We start from the raw sequence: 24,008 nt of genomic DNA on the forward strand, positions 1-24,008 counted from the left end.
ATAATACCCTCCACACACTTTGATTTGAGGAACACAGACCGTGAGACAAGACGATTTTTTTTCAGTGAATATAATTACCAAGAAACGACGACAATTATCAGGTTTTGGAAACCAGCGCTGGAAGAGGTAGATATGATACTTCGGTGTGGCCAGTTTTCTGAGATGGATCATGTTCGGGCGAAGGGTTACTAATGGCCATATGGCATAGAAAAAAGCAGGGAACTGGAGTACTTTCTTCATCAACTTTACCCTGATGGCCAATGAGGTCCCAGAGCTGCCTGCCTGGTAGACAGACAGGAAGGCCATGGGCAGCAGCTTGACCAAGGTTTAGAGGGCCACTGTTCGAAGGTTCTTCCTTTCCCCTTAAAACTAATTAACACAATTGCTTACAGCGTGATTTTGGTAGACCGTGGTCCGCGGTGTCACCAACACCGTCTCCTTCAATATACAAGAACCCCGTGCAGAAGTTTGGGTTCAGAGGTCAAACCATTTCTAGTTCGTGATTTTTATAGCCTATTGCAAAAATCTAGCAGTCATGTATTTAATTAAAGGAGCAATGCAAATATCACTTATGTATTATTGTCAGTACTTATACATCCCTAATGATTTCTTTTGGCGTAACTACCTTCACCAATGCGAACATTGCAACCAGATTTAGAGGTTTAGAAATGATTTGCCTATATATATGTCTCGTTCAAGGATTCTTTTTTCTTTTGGCCGGCCAGCGGAATGAGCAGACCGATAGACTGCAATAGAGGCAGAAATACCGGCAAAAGTTTTAGTTTTTAAACAGCCTGTCGTCTAAAAATGCGCACTGCGCATGCAGCCCCCCCCCCTCCCCCCGCACGATGCCTTTTATATTTGTTATTCGCGGTTCCACCCGTACAACTTGCCGAGCCAACTGACGCAAGCAGGCTTATCGTGGTTCAACGCGCACTTCTGAGGCTCTGCATTTTGGCTTGCATAGCCGAGGACGTAACTACGTTATGATTAGTTACGTCCTCTGCATAGCCGAGGACGTAACTACAGATTATGATTAGAGAAAAACGTATATTGCTTTAGCGGAGGTACCAATGAATGGCGTTCATTTTTGAGGGGCGTGTTTCTCTGTGGCACTATATGGCACAGGATTTGTGCAAACAATTTCAGGTTGCACTTTCAACAAAGGTAGTTCATGTTGAAAAAGTTTAAACACCATGGCAGCGTTCGCATATCCCTCTTGACGCTCGAAATATATTAGCGTTTGTTGTGACATGATTACGGCCAGCAAGCCCAATGAAAAATATTTTCCGTGGTAACCATCCTCCATCAGGGATCGTTCTGATGAAGTAATGTGTGTGATATTGCCTTGTAACGCCATACCGACTGTGAAATGATGTGGCGCGACCACTAACGAAGGAAGCTGTCTAAGCCAAACGAGCTAACCATTCCGCTAGATGAATACGACTCTGCTGCACAAGAGTCTTTCTACGTTTACAGCGCAGGCGACAGTCAGAGATACCGATGTATTCCTTAAAGAAATATTAAGTCCCAAATTATCAATGAAAAAGGTTTAATTTTAGGAATGCTTCAGTATACGTACCAATTACATAAAAACAGCCATTCCATTCTGTTCTGCTAATTATTACTATAACATTAGGCAAATATACTTCTTGTTCTGTTTTCTTGTACACCGCATAGACTTTAACGGCTGCTGGTATAGCGAAAGAGTGTTTATGATAGGCATGGAAATATGTCGGTCAACATTACAATTGAATTTCACCACGTTCATTGATACTCTTAATTGTGTAAGGAAGAGCATGGCGCAATTATTGCAACACGACTACAAGAACTTTCAAATATATTTGCAGGCTAATACTAAATTGGCGTATTAGTGTCCCCCAAATGATAGTCTGCAGGGATAAACATTATGATGTATAAAATTACGCATGTTATAACCGCCGCATCCATAACAAAACGTTAACGCTAATTCCTTCTGTCATTCCTCGTGCAACATTATCTGTATTATAACAATTCTTACTCCAGCTTTCTGTGCATCCTTGGTAGTGGACTTCAAAGCTCAGGTATATAAGATGTATTACTGTTTACGCATTTTTACGCCCGGCGTACGTTTAAAATCGTTTTTTTTCATGCATACGCTCGCAAGGACTCTTGATAACCAAAAAGTATTACCAAACAAGGGGTGTTGTTCCTAAAATAATTATACATCACGGTATTGTCGTCCATGCGGCACGTAAAAAAACAGCCAAGCGTGAGATTTGCGTCCTTCCGTTCTTCCTAGATGCGAAAAAATGGAGAAAACAACATACGTGATATTAGGGGTGTGTGTTCATTCCATACCTCTGCAAAACTGCACACCATTCACTCTCACTCACCAAAAATATATATTTTTCCTCACGCACTCACTCACACTCACGAGTCGCTCTCAACACTCGCATACGCCTCTCACACTCACTCAAACTCACCACCGCATTAGCCACTCAGACTCACTCACACTCGCACTTACCACTCTCTATTTCCACTTAGACGCACTCGCACTGGCTTTCACCACTTACATCCCCCCGTCACACTCACATCTCACAACCGTCCCTAATACTTAATAGCATTCCAACCGATTTCGCGTCTTTCTTTACAGCATAGGAATTTTAACTTCGCTTCATGTTTGTGAACCATATAAATCATTACATTTTGTGGAAATTTCCAATGGGGATACAGAGATCAATGATACCAATAAGTGAACCGGGAAGAGGAGGACCATCAATTTTGTTAATGTACATGACTAGGTTAATGTTAATGTACATGACTGAGTTCGGCAGCGGTGCTCCTAGAGCGAACAACTGAAGTAGCCTTGCTGTATTGTTCACGCAGCTTCCTCTGGCCCATGCATCGCCGTTCCTGATACCAGCATCCCGTCGACTGGAGCACCTTTCGTCCGCAGCCACGGCGACCGAGGCAGCTGACGTCTCTGAGACTGCGCAGCTCGGCACGACATCGGCGCGGGATAAAAGTGGACTGTGGTGCGGCGACGGGACCAGTAATGCAGCGGTGCTCCTAGAGCGAACAACTGAAGTAGCCTTGCTGTATTGTTCACGCAGCTTCCTCTGGCCCATGCATCGCCGTTCCTGATACCAGCATCCCGTCGACTGGAGCACCTTTCGTCCGCAGCCACCGCGACCGAGGCAGCTGACGTCTCTGAGACTGCGCAGCTCGGCACGACATCGGCGCGATAAAAGTGGACTGTGCCATAGAGAAAGAAATACTGGTAAGAGTGGACACTCCCATAGAGCCCTGCGGCCGAATGACTGTACTGTAGTGTAGCGCACCGAGCGGCCGGGTAGCCAAACTACTAGCCATCCTTTCGTTCACTTTCGTACGTTCACTTTCGGTTTCGGATTCGCGGACACCGATTTTGGCGGGTAGTTTGAAGGACTGGAAAGCGCTGCTCACGACGACGGGCATCGGTACGGTATTCGGACGCTTTCATGCAATAATTAGTGTTTATTTAAATATATCATTCTCAGGCTTAGTGCCCGTATGCTTTTACAAAAAAAAAACATTTTTCTGAAAATGTGAAATCGCAATTTACAGCACCACTCACACTTGGTTAAGAATTCTGTCGTGTGTTCACATGTTGCCGAGCCACATAAAAGAGACACATCATAAATGAAGAAATATTTATTGCATGGCACTAAACGGAACAAGTTCAAATTGTCATCATTCTTTGCAACACACATATAATAATAAACAGTGAGTAATACACAACAGAGACAATACACAGTAGTGAGAGGAAAATACGTTTCCAGGAATGAAAAAAAATGCACAAGTAAAGGTATCACAACCACACAAAGGCTTTTTTCTCCACGGTAATTGAAAATGCAGAAAACCCAGAAACTCAGCCATCCACAGCTTTACTTGTATCTACGACACCCTCAGACTCTGTGCGCTGTTGCAGTCATACAAAAATATCAACTATAACATAATCTAGACACTGGGATACTTGCAACTTTTTACAACCACTATCTCCGCAGATAATTTTTTTAGTCTGGCAATTTCTCCAGTTAGGATGTGAAAGAAGGGGAAACATTAGGCTTTGATGGCCTGGCTTATTTGATGAACTCTAATGAGATCTAACAGAGTGGATCCCTAGAGAAGGCAAGCGTTGCAGGGGGCGGCAGAAAGTTAGATGGGCAGATGAGATCAAGAAGTTTGCGGGGGTAAATTGGTCACAGCTAGCACAGGACCGAGGTAATTGGAGAATAATGGGAGAGGCCTTTGCCCTGCAGTGGGCGTAGATAGGCTGGTGGTGATGATGATGATGATGATGATGATGAATGAGATCTATTGCCTCGGGGCAACTTCAAATCAGTAGCAGTAATTGAACAGAAATCACATGTGTGTGGAGATGCACACGCAAAAGGTTAAGAGGAAAAAAATCAACTTCCTATTGGTTCCTTGCAAGGGTGCATTTTCCCAAGAAGCCGGGTTACCTTCCGAAAGCGTCGCCTTCCCAGTAAAGGCAAAGGGCCAGGCGGGGATATTTTAGGTACGTGCACGTAGTCAACCGACAGGTTCCAGGCTCGATTAAGGCACACAAATTCATGCCTTCCGCTGTCAATACGAACAGTCTAATATAAGAAACAGGGAAGCAGTATATGCTTCTCGTGTATGAGACAATGGTGGCACATTACAGAGCCCCATAAGCATTTGACAACGTAGGTCCCAACATGGTTCTCTTCATCTAGCCCAGTCCCACAACAGGCAGCACGTACAGTGACAAACGACATTTAGCATGACCTCTTCCCTGGCACTCGTCATAATGTAAAAGGGTTTTTGTGGATGTACTGCTTTCACAACTAATCACAATTAATCACAATTAGCAGCAACAATAATTTGCGAGTGGAGTTTGGAGGCTGTATACGGTGGTGTTAGCGGTTTTAATGAGATGAGGCATGTCAGTGATAAAAAACAGTTTGTTCCTAGAGTCAACGATAGTCTTTTCAGTGGTCACGCCTTATTGAGTGCCGAGACTTGCGTTAGATTTTAGGTGCTAATGGCAAGGTTCAATAGATAGAATACCGTTGCGGTATCCATCAGAAGCATCAATAAGGTAGCAAGAAGCATTGCAGGCAGTCATCAACACAACTGAATAACTCTGGGAGAACAGTTGGCACGGCCACTTTTGTGAGTCCTGTGAGGGCAGGATCCATGAAGTGCTTGCACCGTGTTTGTTATGACGAAGGCAGCTGGCTGGTTGGCTCTGTCTTGAGGGCACCTGTAGACCTGCACAGGTGATAGGTGATATAGTACACAAACTGCTTGCAATGACAGATGATCTGCGAATAGTCTGTAAATTTCACTGCAACTAGTATTCAAGTATTGCCTCCAGTGCATGCCACCTATTTAAAACACAAGTTCTCTTATTCTATTCAGCAATCATGCGGTCAAGCTATTAGCAACACTAAAAATATGGGTCTTTGTAATTTCGCAACACTGGTTAGGCACATTCTTAATGCATTTCAGCTATTGTTTGGGTTAACGAAAATGATAACGCTGCTCACATAGCCTGAATCCCTTTGTCCTTTTTTTAAAATCAGGGCGAAGAGCGAGAGCGAGCTGAACGTTAAACAAACCTGTTGCCCCACAGGCTCGCGAAAGAAACGCATCCCGAGAACGGGCACCTGGCGAAAGTATATTTGGGCGCTGTGTGGGCACCATGGCAAGCAGCAGTGAGCGTCGTACTGAGTACTACTGACAGCCAAAGGCCATGCCTTAAAAAAAAAGATATGACAAGAAAACACACAGTTCCGACTGAATAGGTGCAATATGCGCAATACGTGTTTAATGAAACTAGCCAAAATATGACCAGAGAAAAGAGAGCAAACGCCTGAAAAAACGGCAAGTGTGGAACAGTTCTATGCAATACCTGCGATACCGGAATTGATATACGATGTAGAACGATGACCAAATTTGAAGGTTTCAATGCACTCCGCACTCACCCCGCCTCGAGCAAAGCTGTTATCTGCCGACGAAAGACGCGTTTTTACCGTACCTGGCGCGCCAAAGCCAAGCGACGAGCGCGCGTTATCGGCGTCGGCGAGCGGGTTCGCTTTGTACGCAGGCAGCTTGGTATGTTCCCATGTGTAAAACTTACAATGAGTGTACGGCTGCTGGTTATGGCCAGATAAGCCAAATTAATGCAGATAGGGCTACTTCGCCGTGTACAGTCGTAAGCTGAAGTAAACGGACCACGGGAGCGGTGGCCAAAACTAATCGCTGCGCCGTCTGGTTGCGCGGAGCCTGCTGTCGAGATCGCAGACAGCGCAGGCGCGGCCTAGCAGTACAGCACACATGCCACTATCGCTCGCTGCTTCGCGATTGTCTCACGCTCCGATAAATTGACGCCAGGGGAATCACGCCGCGCAGTTAGAGGAACACGGCCGGGCACCGCCCTATCATTGAAAACGATGCGACTCACCTGACATGCGGCAATGGTGCTACGCTGCCACACATAGCGTGCTGTGGCTGCGTTGGGCTCGTAGCCTTTTTTTATTCAAAAAGCAGGAGATTTCTTTTTTGTTAAGTGATGAAGTTTCTCAGTCGATATCTGCTGTCTCGTTTGTTCGAGTTCGTGTTTCGTGTTGTTCGTGTTTTTCGAGTTTCTAGTTTCTGCATGAGAGTGACAGAGTTGGGTCCCATAGCTATTTGTGCACACAACAACATTTGGCTGTCTTTGTGGCCGCTCAGCGGCCTATAGTATTGGCTAATTGACAGGTCCTCCTCACTCTCGGTTGAGACGTTTCTTTGGGAGGCGGGACTTTTGTAATTAAATAAAGATTATGGCGTGGTGAAGGAAAGGGCTGCCCGCAGGACTTGGGATTTGCCCGACCTGTGATTTTTTATGCCAGTGGTACTCGGGCGGTAGCGTGCCAAAGACGCCTTCTGGGGTTGCAAAAGTGGTGAGGGACACCACCATGAAATATGTTGATACGTGTCCTATTGTCGCACAATGAACCTTTGCAGCCAAAAGCGCTCATACGCATATCTCTATGCACGCCCTTTGAGTATGGCTTTTCTGCATAATTTAAACGTTGTGCGAAAAGCCAGCTTTACAATTTGTGCTGTGCGGCGGCGTTATTCTAATATTTCATGGGGCAAATCCAATTTTTTTAGTTCACGGAAGGGTTTGAAAAAAAAAAAGGAAGTTGGGAGTATCGCGGAGGGACCCACGGAGTCCGAAGTGCATTCACGGTCCTCTTTTTGTCTGCGGACCCCCATCTATGAACGACAGCCCTGAGCAATGCTTTGTAAAATATTACGTGTAAATAAACTTGGCTCTTTTGAAGTATACCGTCGTTTGTTTGCCGCATGCCGTCGACCATAAGCTAGTAATCTTTTTATCTTCAATGGTCGACTGAGCGAACCTCTTTGGATCAAATCCTTCAATTTCAACTTATGGCACAGAAGTGCGCAAGAACTGTCAATAATATTTTCAAGTGCAAATAAATCTAATCGAAAAATGTAGTTTGCATGCAGTTCGATAGTCGCTGGGAATTGAAGGCGTGGTTCAATGGTATCTCATATCGCAATGTAGTTTTTGAACGTAAAATGTATGTGTCGGTGCCTCGAACTTGAAAAATTGTGAAGCTGGATTTTCCCGAGCAATTGCGAAACGTCACATATGCCGCATGCGGCAAACGAAGTTTCATAAAGCAATGCAGTACATACCTAAACACAGCTGTATTTGTCAGAACCTTGGCATGTAAGGTTAGCATCAATAATTTCCCAGTTCGCTGACATTCTCGGGAGGCTGTGATTTTGCATCTATCCTCAAAACCGAAAAAGATGGTATTGTGTTTTATTTTCTTCGACCGTCCAGTGATTTTTTCTGCTTCATTTTCTGCTTCAATATATGATGGGGGGGGGGGGAATTGCAGAAAAAAAAAACTTCAAGCCCGAGATAATCACCAGCGCGCCAAATCTGCCAGCGGAGCTGCGTTGCCACCGATTGCGCCAGCGCGCCATTTCCACTGAAGGTGTGCGACCCGCAGGCAGCAAAAGGGCAGCGCGGCTCCCCTGGCGTCAATTTATCGGAGCGTGAGGCAATCGCGAAGCAGCGAGCGATAGCGGCATGTGTGCTGTACTGCTAGGCCGCGCCTGCGCTGTGCGCGGTCTCGACAACAGGCGCCGCGCAACCAGACGGCGCAGCGATTAGTTTTGGCCACCGCTCCCGTGGTCCGTTTACTTCAGCTCACGACTGTACGTTAGCCCGGACGGCTTTGCAGTGCATCACAGCCATAATACATAATAGCAGTAACTTGTTGGCCAAGATAGCAATGGCTAGCTAGTATAATACAACGCAGCCTGCGGCTCACGTAATTCAGTGCAGCGGCAGCGCACAACGCCTGCTTCGCTTACGGACCGCCGGCCGGCCGGCCACTTCCGCAACTCACCGCCGTCGTTTCCGGCACGTAAACGCTACGTGCGACGACGGGCGCGTACCGCTGGCATCCCTCAGCGCTAGATAAAACGGCACAACCAGCCTAAAATATCATTACGTCCGGCTAAAAAATGGTGTCTTACGCCTTTCCGGGGCGTTTCCAAAGCGCTTATCTTAAAGACGCAGCACTAGCTATGCCTGATTCCCTGAGGTTACGCAGTGCTCGCACCGTTTGCAGTACAAGGAAACGTAAATATGATACGCCACACCAGCCCTTTAAAAAAGAAAGTCTCACCTTTCGTTCAGGATGCAAAACCGATGTCACAAATAAAGCGCTAGGCGTTTCCTTCTCAACAACAGAGGTTAGCACGAGGCTGCAGAAACGCACGTGCAAACGCTGCCGAAAGAGCCAAATGGCGGCTTGCGCTTGCGGCTTGGCCAGGCTTGGCGCAAAGAAGCCACAAAAATTTACATTCACAGCCATTCAACTTATTACACAAATAAAAATGTGTAGTCTAATGTGTAACAAAATTTTAAAAGTATATTATTGTGTGTTAGCTTAATTTTAAGTATATAATTTTTTACCGCTTGCGCCGACTGCCGGACGGTGCGCGAGTCAGGCCACTCGGCTGCGATAAGCCCGTGTATCCACTCTTCTATTTTTTTATTTCTCTATGACTTTGCTGTGGCGACGGGACCAGTTCAGCAGCGGTGCTCCTAGAGCGAACAACTGAAGTAGCCTTGCTGTATTGTTCACGCAGGTGAGCTTCATTTTGTGGTAAAAAAAATATTTTCTCGAAAGTTGCTCGAAAAAAACAACTTGATGTTTATTTCGAGCACCTATCTCTAAAATTTGATTTTTTGTGCTTTACGGAAACCTGGTACGCAGATGCCAGCGATGTGTATTTGTTTGATGGCTATTCCCATTTCGGGTTGTTTAGAGCTGAAAAGCGAGGTGGTGGTGTTTCAGTTTACGCCAAAGCTGGGTTAAACTGTGACCTAATAGATGAGTATTCTGCCATCACTAGTGATTTTGAAGTGATCACGATACGCTGCTGTAGCGTTTGTATAGTGCTCATGTACAGGGCCCCGTCTGGCAAAGTAGAACGTTTTCTAGACTATTTAGACAAAACATTATCCCATGTATCTTCTTTAAGTCTATGTGCGATACTTGTAGGTGATGTAAATATTGATTATTAACACGTAGTAATGCCCAATGTGAATTTTTTTCGACTGTGTACTGTTATGATTTTCAAAATCTTGTGAATTGTGCTACTAGAGTCACTGCAACTCTCGAAACTTTACTTGATGTTTGTTTTACGAACTATCGTACTGGAAGAGTGATTTCTGGTGGGCTTTGTGCGGACGTGAGTGACCACATGGCTGTGTTTTGTGCTCTAGAAATTCATGTTGGTAGAACGAAAGCACCTACTTACAAAACAAGGGTAATAAATGATACTACTGTAGAAGCGTTTGTGGAGTATGTTAGACAGGCAGATTGGTCCGATGTATTGAACGAGGAGAGTTCGAGTACAAGCTTCACAATGTTCTATAGTAAAAAGAAGACATATACTATAAGGCTTTTGCGGAGCATTCTCAGCGGAAACACAAAAAAGCGAGAAAGCCTTATATATGTGCCACACTTTATAACAAAATTCAATAAAGAAATCGTATATTTCAGCTTTGTCTGAAGCTCAGAGATGATACCAAGTTTAAGGAATTTCGAGCTCTTCATAATAAAGTAAATGCCGAAATAAAAAGAGGAAGGGATATGTACTACCGGCGTAAGTTTGAACAAGTTGATCAACCACATAAATTTTGGAGAGTCTTCAATGAGTTAGGTAATAAAAAACCGAGTCACGTTTTTCCAGATTTTTTAGATATAAATGGTGAACCTGTTTCCGGAACTGAACTGTGTGAGCGCTTGAATGAGCATTTCGTCTCTTGTGTTACAAGTCGGAAAAAATCTTGCCTAGTAGCTCCTGCCCCAATCAAATATCTAAAACCGGGTTCGTCAGGTACAATTTTCATTTCCCCGACTGATGAGCCTGAAATTATGACTACTATCCTTTCATTAGAAACACAGTGCTGCTTGTTCAAATGGTATAAAAGCGTGGCCAATCAAGTTAATCGCCCTCTTCATAGCAGTACCTTTGGCTCACGTATGCAAACGTGTGTTTCACGATGGTCTATATCCCAGTGAGCTTAAAATTGGTCGGGTAACCGTAGTGCACAAGGGTGGGGCAAAAAATGATTTCAACAACTACCAGCCAATTTCCGTCTTAAGCATTTTTTCAAAGGTTTTCGAATCATTAATTCTTAAAAGATTCACCGATTGTCTAAACCGCCTAAAAATAATTACACCAAAACAATTCGGCTTTGTAAAGGGAAAGTCTACGGAACTGGCCCTACTTACAATCAAGGAAAAGCTTATTGAAAACATCGAAAAAAAGCTTTACACAATTGGAATATTCCTTGACACAAAAAAGGCATTTGATTCCGTAAATCACCGTATATTATTGAAAAAGTTAGACAGCTATGGAATAAGGGGAAATGCGCAGAGCCTCATTGAAAGTTATCTTAGTAATCGTAAACAGTATGTAATGCTGGGTGAATATGCATCACAATATCCAAATATCACGAAAGGTGTCCCACAAGGTTCCATTTTAGGACCTCTCCTTTTTTTACTATATATAAATGACATATGCAATATACCGCAAACGCAAGATATTGTACTATATGGAGACGGCACTAACGTGTTTTTTACTGGGGATAACATGGGAGATCTTGAAATAGCAGCTTAAGGAACTCACCGCTTGGCTATTGACAAATGATCTGGAGCTAAATACAACAAAAAAAACAAGTGCGTAATTTTCAGAGCTAGAAACACTCCTTTAGATAAGAATCCTGAACTCTGTTTTTCAAATGAAGGTAATAAATCTGTGAACAGTATCAAATTTCTTGGCGTATATTTTGATGAATTTCTTACGTGGAACGAGCATACTAATCAACTATTACTGAAGCTATCTAAGGTTACTGGCGCACTATGGAAACTCCGTGATAAAATTCCCAAGAGTTTCAGACTAACTGTGTATTATGCAATGTTCCAATCACAATTAAATTACTGCCTTTTAGTCTGGGGCTTAACAAATCGTTCTAATATTTTAAAGCTAACGATAACGCAGAAAAAAGCTATTCGGGCTCTAGAAAATCTAGGTTCCCGACACAGTACCAGACAGTTCAGAGAAGTACATGAAATACTGAATATACAACAGCTACATATGTACAACTTAGCATTATATGTCTACAAAGAAATGCGCATAAATTGTCATGAATTTCAGCAAAGATATCTATCAATGAATGATAGTTTTCAATTCAGAAAAATAAACTACAGGTTACCCCGTATTAGAACAAACTATGGCTTAAAGACCATGCACTATCTCATTCCTAAATTCCTAAATGATAATGCAGATATCGGTGAGATTATCAAAACATGTCCTCCAAATTCCTTTAAACGAATATTACGAGAATACTGTTTTGCAAGATCTCTATTTGGACTTATTTTATAAGTAAATTAAGCTATTGGCATCCTGTGTTGTATATGTACCTCTATTTCTATGTATAAATAATTCCCTTTGAATTTCCGTTCTTTGTAAGTTTATATATATATGTTATTGTGTGATGATATGTTGTGTTATGATCACACTGCTCGCGAAGTGTTGCGAGTGCTTGAAAATTTGTTGTTTTTTTGTTTGCTCGGTTACCAGTTGTAATGAATTTTTTTTTTCTCTCGTCTTGTAACCTTGTGCTGCTGCTGATGCCTCAAAAGGAACAGGGACCCAGTCAGGTACTTATGTGTGCCTTTTGTCCCCGTACCCTTAGTCTTTGTTTATAAAAAATAAAGAGTTTTCACGTTGAAAAGGGAGGGAGAGGCTGTTTACCCTCTCTAGCTTGAGTGGCGCTGCTGAGTCCGGGATCCCATTGGTAGAGGGCTCCGCCCGTGCCCGCTCGGCCAGACACCGCTCAGGCTCAAGGTCCAAGAAGCGGGAAAGGGCTAGCTTCCACGCCTCTCTCGTTGGCTTCACTTTGGCTTTTAATCCTCGATCATATTTGCCGGCCGAAACCACATCGTATGTCTCTGCCCACTGCCCGCGTAAATTACAGGAACCCGACAAGTACGAGTTTGTGTGTTTGAGCATTGCGTGGCTGCAAAATGACCCCATTGACAGCCTGCGAAGATGGCGCTCCGGAATTGTACCCATGCGCTTGGCAACGACTGAGATCACCTTCCTTTTGGGACGATAAAATCCGCTTGGGTTTTATGCGAGCGTAGCTCCATATTGGCAATGAGGCATCCCTTAGTAGAGGGCTAAAGAATTATTTCGAGCGCTTTTGGATGAAAGCGCTATCAACAGCACATCTGTGTAACATTTTCGTTCCGCCGTGTGGCATTGCCAGAAGGAACACCAAGCCAAAATTCCGAGCGCACATGAGCGTGCGCCTCGTGAGTAGCACCCGACGTTGAACACCTCGACGTTGGAACACACGCTGCACGGTCGGTGCTCGTGGCGCGATCTCTCGTGTGCTTTTCTCCTCACCAGTTCACGGTCGTTCGTGCCTGAAGTGGGTATACAGACGCCCAGTTCGCGAAGCTGATTGCTGCGGCTTTTTGTAAGTGGTAAGGCGGTCCACTTTGGGAGAGATGTAAAAGCCTCTCAACAAAATCATCTGGCGCTGCCCGAAACTTTCAGGTTCAAGTTGGGTAATTTATGTGAGGTGCAACAGACTGGTCCCCGACAAAGGGAGAAGGGCTACCAGCTCTGCTGTTTCTCCAGCCTTGCACCGCTACTACAAGGTGCTCCATTGTTTTGTTATTTGCAATAGAACGCGGGAAAAGAGGGAGCGAATGGTCGAAAAGATAGCCACGCGGGAAGCTTTGTCAGGCACTTACATTCTGCGCGAGTTCCTAAATGAAGCGCAGGGTTTCTCTGATTGCCAAGAGGCGTCAGCGCAGCGGCGTCGCCACCCGGCCCCTTTCACCACCACAGGTGCCAGGCTTCTGGTGGCGTTACTAGTGTCTCAGCCAGCACGCGTTAACAATAAGTGTCGGCAAAGGTCCACGTAAGGTTTAGTTGGTTGCACAGAACGACTTCTCAGGTGATGGAGATCTTCTTTTAGCCAGGGTGATGTTCTTTGGTGTCACGAATTGTTCACTGATTTTGCACAAGCTACCTAGAAAGAAGGGAACGCGGGATTTCTTTGGCGCGAACCGTCGGGTCGGAGCTCGGGTAGGCGCGGCGCGGCCGCAGTTACGTTAACATGGGATCGCCTGCTTCCAATAGCTTCCTGAACTAATGCCGCACATGTTTTTTAACGTTTATTTACTCTCTATGTATGGAGGGATATGATGCACAGTTCATCGTGTACGGCGGCGTGAGGCGGTGACCTCACCACCTTTGTCGACAGAGTTTTGGGCAAAGGCGCCCATGTGTCTAGACATGGGGGACAGATTTTCAGAACGGTTGGTGGGAGATATAACATAAAGCATAGCAAAACATAAAAACAAGAAGGGTGGGGAGACACCAGGTGCTGGTACGTAGGCGCCACTGCGGTAACAAAATTATCTAAACTTATTAAAAATTCACAAGTACCGAAACGTTGGTGATTTGCTATTATCTGCGCAACAATACAAAAATGTGGAGGCTGCAACAATCAACAAAATTTTCCTTACCGCATTCAGCAGCGAAATTGAGGGTTCCTAATTCGTAGCACTCAAAGCAAGGTACACAGTAAAATTGGTAATACACCCCCGAATCACCAAACGTAGAGGTAAAAAATATTTTTGAATAAGGCCCTTACTGAGGCAATTAAAGTCAGGATTTGGCAGCGCGTCTTTAGCGGCCGGTACCGGCAAAAAACCGTAGTGTAATGCGAAGGTTTACAACTTCGATGAAAATGAGAAATGCAGCTGTTTAATTATTGTGAATTATAGGCCCCTGTCCAACAAGGATCCAAATAAGAAAATTGCCTAACGGGGAGAACTAACATAGCCACGCGCAGTGCACTAACAAGCGGCGCTACTAATCTCGCCCCGTACTGAATAATTTCAGATTCTTTTCGACCTAAAATCGAGATAATTCAGTATTTTCGTAGTAACAAGCCGTGACCAGCCTCGATTTCAAAGCTCTCACAACAATCCAACACGAGTTATAAACGGACACAAGCGCGCCACACACTGTTGCTTTGGAAATGGCGATAACGACGATAACGTGACACCTCACAGTGACACCGGTACCACCAACGTGTGGACATGTTTCGCAGATCAATCGAGCAAACATGTTGTCTCACTTACACACTCACTCACTAAGTCATTCACTAACTCACTCACTCTTTCACTCACTCACTCACTTTTTCATACTATCATCCACTCATTCTTCCACACACTCACTCACTCACTCACTCACTCACTCACTCACTCACTCACTCACTCACTCACTCACTGACTCACTCACTCACCCAATCACTCAAAAATCTTATTCCCGCGAAAGCGAACCATTCGGGACACAACACAGTGCAAGGCGCAATGACGTATGCATGAAGCGGTAGCGGCCGTGAGTACCTCTCCGTCGGTGCGTAAGCGGGAGGTACCAGGTTTGAATCCTGGGCCGCCGGATGCCCACCGGTTTCTATAAAGGGTACAAGCATCTACGTACTGTAGCTTGTCTCGACGGTGGAGCAAACGCTTGGAGATTGACCACAACAGCCATGGGGGGCCATGTGGTAGGTCCCTCGACACCCTTCGGGTGTGGTCTGGGACCGCTGGGCACCCACAAGTTCAAAGGGTACAAGCGCCCCCTGTCTCGGCAGGGGCTAAATGGCTTGGACACCCACCACAAGTGCGGCACACGTGGTAGAGTAGCTGGTCACTCACCAGAATAAAAATGGGTACAGGCGCCCCGCGTACGGGAGATTTAGTGTACTGGCAACCATAACACCATGCCGGCTTGTACCATGCGGTACGAGAAAGTGGTAGGTACTTCGGTACCGCAGGGAACGAACCAGTAAAATTGATACAAGCACCCCCTGTACCGGGGATCTCGTATTTGGGAAGTTACCCGACTTCGTCGGGAAATGCCGTGGTGGAAGGGGTCGTAACTCACAATGCAGTTGAAGAAAAATATTCGTCTTGGTCCTGGAGCAGGACGAATGTTTCTTCAAATGCGAAGTTTCTGGGGAACCTGGATAGCTTTCTTTTGTAGCCGTACGGCTTCATTGAGGTGGACTTGAAACTTTCCTGCGCAGAAACTTACTATACCTTGGGGATTTTCCCTCAATATGGTCGATTAACACCTGTCCTTTACTTCGAGTTGATCAATTCGCTCTCGCGCTACAAACGAGTAGCCTCCTGGTTAGCTCAGTTGGTATAGCGACTTCTCCGATTAAGCGGTGGTCCCGGGTTCGAGTCCTTGACAAGGACGAATTTTTCTTCAACTGCGAAGTTTCTGCGAAAGCTGTATAGATTTCCTTTGTAGCCGTACGGCTGCATTCAGGTGAATGTCAAACTTTCCTTCGCACGATGTACAGTCGTAAACAAATGAAACGCGCGCTCGAAAGTTTGAACCAGAACACACAAATAGCGCGATTTCTTTCCTCGCAAGCCGAAATTACACGTGGCTTAGTTGTAAAAACAAAATTTGGAAACGTGGCTTATTAAATACACCAACACTGTGCTAATATTGCACTTCAACGAACAGTATTTTTAACACGAAAGTGTTTTATTTCGGACTATACAAACCTCACCGACGTCAAACCCTTCACGAAAATGACATAACCAGAAAAAGTTCCATTGGCGCGGCAGCGCTAGGTTTTGAGCCTGCGATCCCTCTGAAACGCCCTACCGACTCGGCCATGAAGTCTCACCCGGGTAGCTGTACGAACGCGCCTGATGACGCTCCCTTTAACTTGACCATTCCGATCGTGCTTCCGTCTAGGAGAGGTGAAGTGGAGTAGGGCGTCATGACCCTACTGAGCGCCGATTGTTGGCTCCTCGATAGGGCGGCGTGCACCAGCGGAAGGTGCTGTGTTTACCCGCCCGCCGCCTCTGTGAAACGCTGTTCAGCTAGTGGAACGCCGCTGCCGCGTTCCAGAAACTGAGCTCGTAGCAACGCAAGCGTCTGGTGTGCACGCCTCGGAGCAGGACCAATGCGGTCGCACCTTTGCCTAAGCGACCCGACAGCAGGACGTCACTCGCCAAGCGCACCCACACGACTGCTGCCGATATGCAGATGATGCTCCATCCGCTGTAGCGTGCTGTGGCGTCACCAAACGCTAATAATCCGTTCGGTTTCGTTCGCGCTGTTTGCGAGCGTCTGGGGTTTCAATCGTGTTCACGCAATCCTCCGGCGCGTGTAATCCAGTGTCTAATGTTGATGCGCCTAACGGTGCCATATCGACGATATATAACTAGCGATGTCCGAGTTCATATTTATGCACAATAAATATTTAAATGCTCCTGTGAAGGCACATTTCATTGTCATGTGTTACAAATTCCTATAAAAGAAAGATCAACAACATTTTTTCACTTTTCGAAATGCTGTCAGAGGTATCATCTCCATTTATGCTGTCATAACGATTTTAAGGCCATTATAACTTCCGCCAAATGTGCATTTAATGCAAATCCTTGGCGTTTACGGTTCGCTGTCTTCCGTAGTTTTCCGATTACTTTACGCTCTGCTTCTGAAAATTTTGTTCAACCAATTACCGCCATTTACGCCATTACAACGATTACAGATGGAACTTTTGCAAAACCTGCATTATTGTGCCAATGCAGGGGGCAATAGACAGTTCGCATTTCCCACATTTTTTTCATTTTACTAATTTTTTTGTTTTCTAGAATTTTGTTTGAACATTTATATCCATTTACGCTACTATAACAATTTCACAATTTTTCTTATTTTTATATTTTCCTTATTTTGTACTTGTTTATAATTGTGCTCCACCAATGATCTCCATTTTCGCTACTATAAAAATCACTGGTAGGACTATCGCAGATTCTGCGATATCACAGATTCTGCGATAGTAAATGGCGGGCGTTACACGGTTTACAATTTTCAAAAAATTTTTTATGTTTCTGTTATTTTTTTATAGTTTCAAATTTTGTTCGATCATTTTTTACATTGACGCAACGGGTAGGACTTTCGCGAAATCTTCATTGTTGTGGACACGCAGGGCGTTAGAATGTTCAGCATTTTATGTAATTTTTAATATTTCTCTTGTTTTTCTAGTTCTTCAAGATTTCGTGCAGCCACTTCTTTCCATTTATTCTAATACAACGGTTATGGGTGGAACGTTCCGGAAATCGGCATTAGTGTGGAAATGCAGGACGTTTCACGGTTCGCCATCTTCAGAAAGTTATATTTTTGTTATTCTTTTTGTTTTTCAAAACTTCTTTGGCCAAGTATCTCAATTTGCGTTATTATAACGATTGCAGGTAGAACTTCTGGAAAATCTCACCTGTTGCGAAAAGCAGGACTCGTGGTCATTTCCACTAATCTTTTGGTATTTTTGTTATTTTTTCATTTTCAAAATTTCATTCCATCAATTATATACATTTGCGGCATTATAAAGATAACACGTAGAACTTTCGCAATATCCTCATTATTGTGAAAATTTAAGGCGTTACACGGCCATGTTCTTTGGGGGTACACCCTAAAGAAGGCGACGCATTAAAAGCAGACGAAGGGTTGCACGGCACAGCCGCACTGCAAATGCCATTAAAAGTCAGTAGTTTTCTGAAACCAGTCCATTGAAACGCTCTCTTTCCTTTACCACCGCTGGGGCTCTTTCCCTGCCATTTCGCTCCCACCTTTGGTATTGCAATGTAGGTTTTTCAAGTCCGAAAATATTTCCCCGCACTCGCACTCCTCAGCCCACATATGGTGAGAAAGCGTGGAACTTGCGGACCTTTTCTAAACGCGTGGTTTTTGAAGACCATATTGTTTTTTCGGCTACCTAAACGCAGAAATTTTGATCTGTCTGTGTGTGTGTCTGTCTGTTTGTCTGTCTGTCTGTCGATTCAGCCACCCGGCCCGAGTGAAACAGACGCTGCGCAATAGTTCTATATAGCCACAGCCAAATCTAATCGTCTCAGTCCGGTGTCATTGTATATACTTGACATTATTGTTGAAAAAAACACAAAATTACGCTAACATAAGGCAGAAAATAAATATATAAGTGATACCTGCAGTGTTCTTTAAATAGAAAAAATCATGGATCCTTGGTTTTTACGATAGAAAATGCAATACTACAACTGAAGAAAATCGTCGGCTGACCTTTCCCGCGCTCCTGTCGGCATTTAATAAATCATACGGCAACAGCAACGAACGGTTATACTACATAGGTTCCGCGTTCCGCTTCGAACACTCGCGGAGTAGGGCAACGTGGTTCTATAGACGTTGCAGTAGGGTGACGTGATTAACACGCGTCTGCGCCGTACGGGAGCGCCGGCATCCCGACAGCCAGCCTGGAGCAGTCAAACGGGATAAATTTGAATTAATTTCAGCAAACCTTTGGCGTATTATCTTGGAATGAACGAGATGGGAGAGGAACAGCATGAGAGGTGAGCGGGTAAGAGAAGGGAGGCGTTTACTTGGCAGGGGCGCCAGTCGACAATCGTCTTTCGTCGACATTTGCAACGAAAGTAGCAGATACGCGGCATTTTTTTGCATTTGTTATAATAAAAACCTAGGTAATGTGTATTTTTAATTTGAATAAAGCTGCTTCCGGGAATTATATATTGACATGTTGCCTCAAACACGCGTGAGGTTTCTTTGGCCCCACGTAAAGTGAACGTGTATGTTGCATTCCCGCAGGATAAGTATTTTGGAATGGTCTCGCCATATATATCGGCGGTTCAATCGAGTAACAGATATTACGTAGCCCACAAAATAGTTGCCTTTGATAGGATTGTTGTTGTCGCTCCTGTACGGTTACGTTATCGAAGAGCACAATACAAAGTCACGCACATGTCACCTTGTATTCACCTATGGTCACACAATTCAACGAGGTCACCTGCGATATTTTGCCACAAAACGTAATCTAAGCAAGGTTTTCTGAAATCATTGAAACAGTTTCACTTACGCTATCGCCGAGCCATTCTGACAGATCGCATCCGAGTTTGATAACATTAACCACGCATTTGCCATTCTCACAATGACCAAGCTTCCATGTTTCCTCAAAGTCGTAGATAAATGGGTCGATGGTCTGTTCCAAAAACACGCACAAATTAACAAAAATACACTGAAGTGGCTGTAATAGATCTTGGGATTTCTTTTTAGGGCATTCAAGACGCGGATCAGTTTACAAGTGTAGCATGTATCTACGTGCATGACCCCGTTGTCAGTAGTCTACCTGCACGTCTGTGCCTGCAAAAGCGTTCCCGCTGGACAGACCCGCCTAGAATGCCTGATGAAGAACAGGCTGCTTGCCGTTGTGGCTTTGTTTGAAGAGTATAAAACTGTTCTGTGGAATTGTCAGGGGTAACGTAGCGTTTATAGAAAGTGCAGATATTCCAAGCAAACAAAACAGCCTTTTTTACAACTGATAAGGTTTCATGGGTTACGATAATGACCAACATCACTGGCCAAACGCAAAAACAAAACACGCCAACTGTCCCCCTAAACAACTGAAGGCGTTGGAATAGGCGTTGCAAGCGTGCGCAAACGAAGGCGTCTCGTTTGCAATATAAGAAAGCAATTCTATAATTTCCTGGCATTCTTTGACTTGCAAAGTATTGTGTCAAACACCCCCAATTACCAATTGAAGAGCCGTCAGACAGCCGTGGCTTTTTGGGGCAAGAATTTGAGAGTATGATTTTGAAATACCTAACCAGCTATACAAGAATTCCCAATATTACGGTACACGCAAAACGAAACAATTTTTTAAACTGTTTCATGATCTACAATATACAAACCTGAGTATCTCCAATTTTTGTGCGTAAGGTGTTGCCCGAAATGCAGAACGCCATCTAGCACGTAGCACAAGCACATACACCATTGGACCCCGACACATACATCTCCTGCAGTTGTTTCATCGGCCTCTTTATTTATAAGATAAGACATTTGTAGACCCTCTGTTTGCTTACCTGAAGGCCGGGTTTTCGGTTTCGTTAGTTTAATATTATTGTAGTATATAACTAAGACCTGCGTAGAAGAGGCTATCACGTTGCTTGTGAATGCCTCGGTCTCGAGCCTAGGCTGAGAAGGCCACTCGTTCGGAAGCACTTCTATATACGTGCGACAAATTTCTCTGATACAACGTGTTCTCTGTTGAAGCATGACAGGAGCGTGCCAAAAGAATTCTGAATCCTCACTGTGTATTGTTGGGGATATGAATAATTGAAATTTTTTTGTTAGTCAACAAGTGGCCTTACTATGTAAAATTTCAGAAAGATATAAAATACAACTATATGGTCAATTTTTCTCCTAACAACTTATAGTCGTTTAGCTAACATCTTAAACGCGCATTTGTGTTCCTGTCTAAAGCGATGTACTTTATCGCCCAAAAATCTATGAAAAGTAAGCAGGCCATCCTGAATGGAATCAATTCTACGAAAAATTGCGGGATGTGTTTCAACAAATAAGTAAAGGCAGCATTTATAAAATAAAAAACATAGTGAACAGATATTAGTCTCGTTGCTTACCAAACATTTAGAGCCGTTTTTGTATTGTTGTGTGCCTCCTTTACATGTGCAGTTCGTTATTAGAGAACTCTGAAACGCAGTATTTTCAGCGTTAAATACACATTACCTTCACAATCTTAAATTCACACCTCACTCAAAGTTTTATTTTTAGAAGTCGCGCAAAGATTTGCTTATCACTGAAAAGGCACAATACCTTCCGCTTCATGGTGTTATTACTATTCCACAGTTGAACTTACCAATCATGTGATGTTACGCAGAGGAAGCAGCGGTTCGAGCGAATCTGTATTTTGGGATTCAGGACGAACACAAAAACTCTTGCAGGTTCACCACACTTCGGAGCCGGCTAGAGATGCCTATTTGACCAAAAACATACCTTGGGTATCTCCTACAAGGGAAAATCCTGCGACATGTGTACCTCCTGTATTTGAACATTTTATTCGTAAGCAATACATGCGAAGTGTGCATCAATGAGTCTGCGGTGACAGTTGCGCCCGTTCGTAATTGGAGATAGGTCTAAACTATTTACCTGCTGCATGTACATGCTGAACCACTGGCTGTCATCAAGACCGATTCATTTCAGCAAAAATGACGGCTAAAGTAGGCTCGTCGCCTTTCATATAGCTTACCAAACACAACGTACACAGCGAACGCCCGCAAGGTATCATGTCTCACAAACGGAATAGTAGCAAATCTGCGCAATATTCGGAGCATCTCAAGTCAGTGGTTCAACCTACATCATACATTTTGGGTCCCTCGGTGGGGTTTGCCTCACATGTGCGGGCAATTCGAAGTACGCATAAGAAAATTGTTCTTGTGCTCTATGAGAACATATTTTACGAATACCCCAGTTGTTGATTAAGAAAGACCACAACCGAAGCGATTGATTTTACGGCTATAAACAGAAATTCTCTACGAATACCTCCCTATGAACGCCTGCATGTACACGAACGGCGGATATAACTATACAGTACAACGCTAACGGCGGCACACAAAATGCTGACACATATGCAATGTCGTATGAGAGATTGTTTGATACCTTAGGCGGTCTGCGTACTTCTGCCGCTAGTATTACGAGTCGCCTAACACTTGCTGACAACATACAACTGAAAATTGTCCTTACCCACCGTATACACACAAATGACGCGTGATGACTCACATTTGCGTACTGGACTTCCCAGTTGCCGCGTGCTTCGAGTTTTATTAGAGGATTGATTTGACGAACGGAATTTAATAACGTCCTTCCGTCCTACCGAGACCACTTCCTGCTTTTTCTAGACATAGTTTCGGAGCCGATGCATAATTGAGGATATTTAGTCTCAGCGTTCTTATACTCGTGTAGAAGGATGGGGTCTTGACAGAGGAGGCGGCGCTCTCACACGGACATTAGGCATCTAGCCATTCCACAAGAGATTTTGCTAAATGTCCACTAGGTGAGCAAGCAGCAAAACAAAAGTCCGGCTGGTAGCTACAGGGGCACGTGTGACTGGGAGCAGTAGCCCTGACGCGATTTGTGGGTCCAACATCGTTATTTTTTCACCAAGTCACAAATCGCGCATTAGACAACACATTAAATTATTCCGTGTAAACTTCATGAAGCAAAGTTCGTATGATGCTAGCCAAGCTTCTCGTTTAGTTTATACCCCCCTACAGCACTGCTGTCCAATACCGCTTAGCGATGGAGATTGGTTTTTGTTCTCTTAAAGTTAAGCGTTTTATCATAATATAGCTGACTAACACTATTCAAATGGGGGGTGTAGCCTTCACAAATTTTATATTCTACACGTAGCAGATACCAGTGGTGTTCCGATACCTTCCTTAGGCACGGTATCACGTACGCCAAAAGGTATCACAGCGAAGCTGTTATCCTCTCGTTGGGCAGAAAATTGCATGTCGTTGTGAGAATAAAAACAGCAGGAAAACAATCGAAGACAAACAAGATATTTCTGTGAAGAGGAATACAGCGTAGAGCTCGGTGTTTGTAACCACAACAACATAGAAACCGCATGATGAATGATAAGGAGCCTGTGACCAATGGGAACCTTCCCCCCACCCAACTGTTCCGTGTAAAGATGAGGGTTGCAGCTGCTCTCCAAAAGTGGAGTGGACCTCGATGCCATCGTGTGAAGTGCAACTACCAACTCATTTAACTTCATTCCAACACTGCCACGGGTAGACGACGTAAAGTAAAGACTCCCGGCGAGCAGCGCCAATACAATGAGCGAAGAAGGTAGCAAAACCGTCATGCTCAAAAGAGTCGTAGGCAGAACCCAGCAGTTCTTACCTAAGGCGCCGAGCGCATGCATCGGGCTTCACCATGTGTAGTAATTTACAATACATTCGCTGGGCATCCGCTTTTGCATAGCGCGATGACGGTAATTTTTTGGTCTTGTAGCTCATCCGGCGAGGGGGGACCACATCCTGTGTCTTAAGTGCAGTGTTTTTAGTGTCCAATTTAACACGTGGAATGTCTCAATTTATAAGTATGACCCCCTCTGCTTCCGCTGTCAGATATATTATTCCTGCTCTGTGCACGTTCAATACTGTTATGTATCTGTCCAATTGGATGCTCAGCTGCTCTTGTTCGATTTTGTGATACTGCAATAAGTTTAGTACAGACTCAAAATTTGTCACCCTTTACACCGCATTCTGTTTCAGGAATGTCGACTTCAATAGAAATATCAGCGTACCCATATATTAATTGAAAAAGGGGGTGTTTCTTGTGCTTGATCACGTTCTTGTGCGCGTAAATTCTTTTTAGGCGAAGTTAATCACCACATTAGTCGGTGTTATATACAGTGTTATGATTCAAAATCTCATCGAATCAGCTACGCGGCTTACGGCACAAAGTGCAACGCTTCTGGACTTGTGCAT

The 24,008-nt window shown here is 44.3% G+C and overlaps 1 protein-coding gene across 2 annotated transcripts in view; it reads right to left on the reverse strand.

The window, feature by feature from the left end:
- Positions 1–24,008, reverse strand: part of LOC144173448 (uncharacterized) — a 172,293-nt gene that overhangs the window by 38,153 nt on the left and 110,132 nt on the right. For both annotated transcript variants that reach the window (XM_077701868.1, XM_077701869.1), the window contains exons 5-7: positions 21,138–21,206; positions 19,577–19,699; positions 2,173–2,277 (exon numbers count right to left, since the gene is read on the reverse strand). In XM_077701868.1, coding sequence (XP_077557994.1) covers positions 2,173–2,277; positions 19,577–19,699; positions 21,138–21,206 — 297 coding nt within the window. The remainder of the gene's footprint in view (positions 1–2,172; positions 2,278–19,576; positions 19,700–21,137; positions 21,207–24,008) is intronic.

This window comes from Haemaphysalis longicornis, unplaced genomic scaffold, assembly GCF_048455015.1.
Source record: "Haemaphysalis longicornis isolate Haplotype H1 unplaced genomic scaffold, Haemaphysalis longicornis Haplotype H1 scaffold_3, whole genome shotgun sequence".
NCBI lineage: Eukaryota > Metazoa > Arthropoda > Arachnida > Ixodida > Ixodidae > Haemaphysalis > Haemaphysalis longicornis.